We start from the raw sequence: 3395 nt of genomic DNA on the forward strand, positions 1-3395 counted from the left end.
GTGCCAGTGCTCTGGATGCTCTAGGGTCACCTTTAAGGTTGAACAAAGAGAGGACAAGCAGGTCCCTCCCAAGCACAGATTCTTTTGGCAAATGGCTCCGGGTAGCAGCTAGGATTAAGCTGTATTCAGCCTAGCAAGCCATAGACTCATGAAATGTTCCAGCTGACAGAGACCTCCTCTTTTGACCCCCTTCTAATACAACCAGGGTCACAAACTGAAGAGGCTGCTGTTGACAAAAGACTTCACCTAATCTCTTTACCTTCTTCCCTCCTTCCTCCCCCTCCCCCCCTCCCAATCTGTCTCAAGGAGGAAGTAGACATCACTCACATCCCTTTCTGCCTTACCCAGGAAGACTTCAGTCTCCCTCAGGCAGCAGCTAGGGTCCCGGTGTGTGGGGAGGGTCACCTTACCTTAGGGAACACAACGCTATTGTATTCCACCCCAACCTCCAGCCCTAAACCCATTAGATGTATAGTTCTGATTCCGGATTTGGGATGGTAACTGATATCTGTGGGCAAAGAGGTAGACCCAGCAGTTGGTAGCTAAGGCATCATGACAAGCCCCATGTCTTACACTGTTCTGAGAGCTGAGACCTGCCTTCTAGCCCTACCTTGGCCACCAATCTCTGTGCAATCTTTAACAAATTTCTCCTCTGGGAGTCAAATATCTTCTCTCTGTATCGTGAAGGGGTCTCTCTTTCTCTATAGTATCTGCAAACGCTGATAAGATCCCAGGAGCTCTGAAGATCTATGAATTACCAGGCCCGGACCCAGCATTTTGGAACCCTGAGGAGGGGGTCAGTTGGCAAGACTTTGAGCAGAAGTCCGGGATCCCACTGCCAGGCTGGATCAGCTCCTGGCTTGCCAGGCTGGCCGGCGGGTAGTAAGGACGCGTGCAGCCTGAACCCCACCATCCTCAGCTCCTCGCTAGCCACGTCTCCGCCCCTTGTCTGGGGACCCTATTGACACCCTGGCCCTCCGGGACTGGGTTCAGGTCATCTCTGCCCTGCGCAGGGCTCGGGATGGACTGGAGTGGGCGCGGCTGCTCTGGCACTGTGCCAGAATCACCATAGATCACTCCGTTCAGATCCGGTCCTGTCTAGTCCAGTCCCTGGGAGGCCCCCAGATCCCCTCTGGTGTGCGGGGCGGGGGGCGCCTCCTTACTTACCGATTCTCCTAGGAGGAGCCGGCCCTTGCGGGAGCACAGGAACTCCCGTGTGGGGAGCAGAGTTCTCAGGCTCTGGGTGTGGGGGCCATCTGGGGTCCCAGCGGGCTCGGGGTCGGCTGGGGGCCACATGGGAGCTGCAGGATTGGGAGCCCTCTCTCCCTCTCGTCCCCCTTACCCTCCTTTCTTTGAGGGAAACGGAAATCATGACACTGCGGAAACGCGAGGAGGAGGAAGGGGGGGAGAAAAGTGAGAAGGGAGAGAGATGTAAGAGTTCAACAAGTGGGAGGAGAGCCCTCAGAGGCCCAAGGCTTCCGCCCCCTCCCCAGACCCCCTTCCCTATTCGTCCCTGCCCTCTTCTCTCCTTGCCTCTCTGTCTCTTTCGTTTCCTCACTGGCCCGTTCTCTTTGTCTCTGTTTCTCTGTCTGTCTCTGTCTCTGTGCTCTCTCTGTCTATCTCTCTGTCTCTCTCTTTGTCTCTCTCTCTGTCTCTCTCCCCCTTTCCTCCCTCCCCATGTCTCCCACCTCTTATCTCTAGGATACTCTCCCCTTTATCTTTTCTTTTTCTACACTCCCCTTTATCACCTACCTCCTCTATTCCCACCCCTTTCCATCTATTCATCAAACTGCTGTCAGATTAACTTTAAGTGTATATCTAGTCATGTTACTCTTTTGCTGAAAAAACGCCAGTGGCTCCCTATTACCTACCCAGGAAACTACGAACTCTTCCTCCTGATGTTCAGGACTCTCCAGAGTATTACACTTTCCTACTTGTAGGGACTCAGAAAACACTGGATTTAAAGTCAATAGAGTTTTAAACCCCAATTTTGCTATTTACTACATGGATAGCCTGGGGCAAGTCACTTCCCAGCTGTCAACCTCATTTTCCTCATCTGAAAAATATGCAAATGCTTTCCAGCTCTAAATCCAACCAGCCTATGATCTTATGATTACTTCTGCATATTCTCCATACCCATCTCCCCCCACCCCCAAAGAAGTTTATCTGGTACTTTCTGACTTCATTGTCTTTGCTTCTCAACCTATTTACTGGCTAAATTCCTACCCATCCTTTAAAACTCATAGCCCACCCAAGCCCACAGTACACCATGTCCTCAGAGCTCTAGCCTATTCCCAATCAGTCAGTAATCATTTAGTAAGCACCTACTACATGCCAGGCAGTGCTGTAAATACTGGGAGATACAATGAAAGGTAAAAGATAATCCCTCTTCTCAAGGACTTCACAGTGGGGGACTTCTCACAGTGGGGGGGCCCACATGAGAAAAACAACTCTGTATGAGCAAGTTACAGACAATAGGAATTGGAGATAGTCAACTGAGGGAAAGCACTGGAATTAACAGAGATTGGTAAAGGCTTCTTGTTCAGTTGTGTCCGACTCTTTGTGACCTCATTTGGGGTTTTCTTGGCAAGAATGCTGAAGAGGTTTGCCATTTCCTTTGCCAGTTCATTTTATAACTGAGGAAACTGAGGCAAACAGGGGTAAGTGATTTGCTCAGGGTCACACAGCTAGGAAGTGTTAGAGGCCAGGTTTGAACTCAGGAAGATGAGGCCCAGCACTCTATCCATTGTGCCATCTATCTGCCAAGGAAACCAGTGTCCCTGGATCACATGGATGCACTCATTAAATGACATTATACATTATAGCACTCTTTGTTGCTGTTTCCCTTTTGCTAGTTTGTAAGGTTTATAATGGCAGTGACCACATCTTAGCTAAACTTTGTGTTGTCCCCAAGTGCCCACAGTAATAAGTGAATGGATTACTACTGGGTTTGGGAGAGTCTTGGTGGCCTCTGGGAATGTCAATATCCTTGTTGTATTAACAGGACCTGGGATGAGTCTGCTTTGCTGGGATCATCCCTCAAATCTTACCCTCCAGTTGTGGATGCCCCAAGGCTTTGTGCTGGACCCTCTTCTTTCTCTGTTCTTTCCCCTTTGGTGACCTCACTGGTTTCCAAAACTTTAAATATCATATCTATGTCAATAACATGTAGATCTGTATATATAGTCTCTCAATAATGTTTCAAAATATTGGTACCTAGAACTTGACATATCCAAAATAGAACTCATTGTCTTTTCCCCCCAGACCCACCCCTTTCCCACTTCCCCATTTGTCTCCCAGGTTTGCAGCCAAAGGGTTATCCTTGACTCTTTACTCTTCCTCACCCCATGCATTCATTTAATTGTTGCCCCTACTATTAGACATGGTGTCTCTTA

General features: G+C 49.3%; 1 protein-coding gene across 1 annotated transcript in view; it reads right to left on the bottom strand.

Annotated features, from left to right (window-relative positions):
* CMTM3 (CKLF like MARVEL transmembrane domain containing 3) overlaps nucleotides 1-1395 on the bottom strand; it is a 33416-nt gene extending 32021 nt beyond the window's left edge. Inside the window, exon 1 of the mRNA XM_069085827.1 lies at nucleotides 1168-1395. Within this exon, the coding sequence (XP_068941928.1) occupies nucleotides 1168-1296 (129 nt within the window). The 5' untranslated portion in view covers nucleotides 1297-1395. The remainder of the gene's footprint in view (nucleotides 1-1167) is intronic.
* Nucleotides 1396-3395: the final 2000 nt, after the last annotated feature.

The sequence above is a fragment of the Petaurus breviceps genome, unplaced genomic scaffold (assembly GCF_028583685.1).
Source record: "Petaurus breviceps papuanus isolate PSGF00001 unplaced genomic scaffold, PetGlider_PUasm1.0 176, whole genome shotgun sequence".
Lineage (NCBI taxonomy): Eukaryota > Metazoa > Chordata > Mammalia > Diprotodontia > Petauridae > Petaurus > Petaurus breviceps.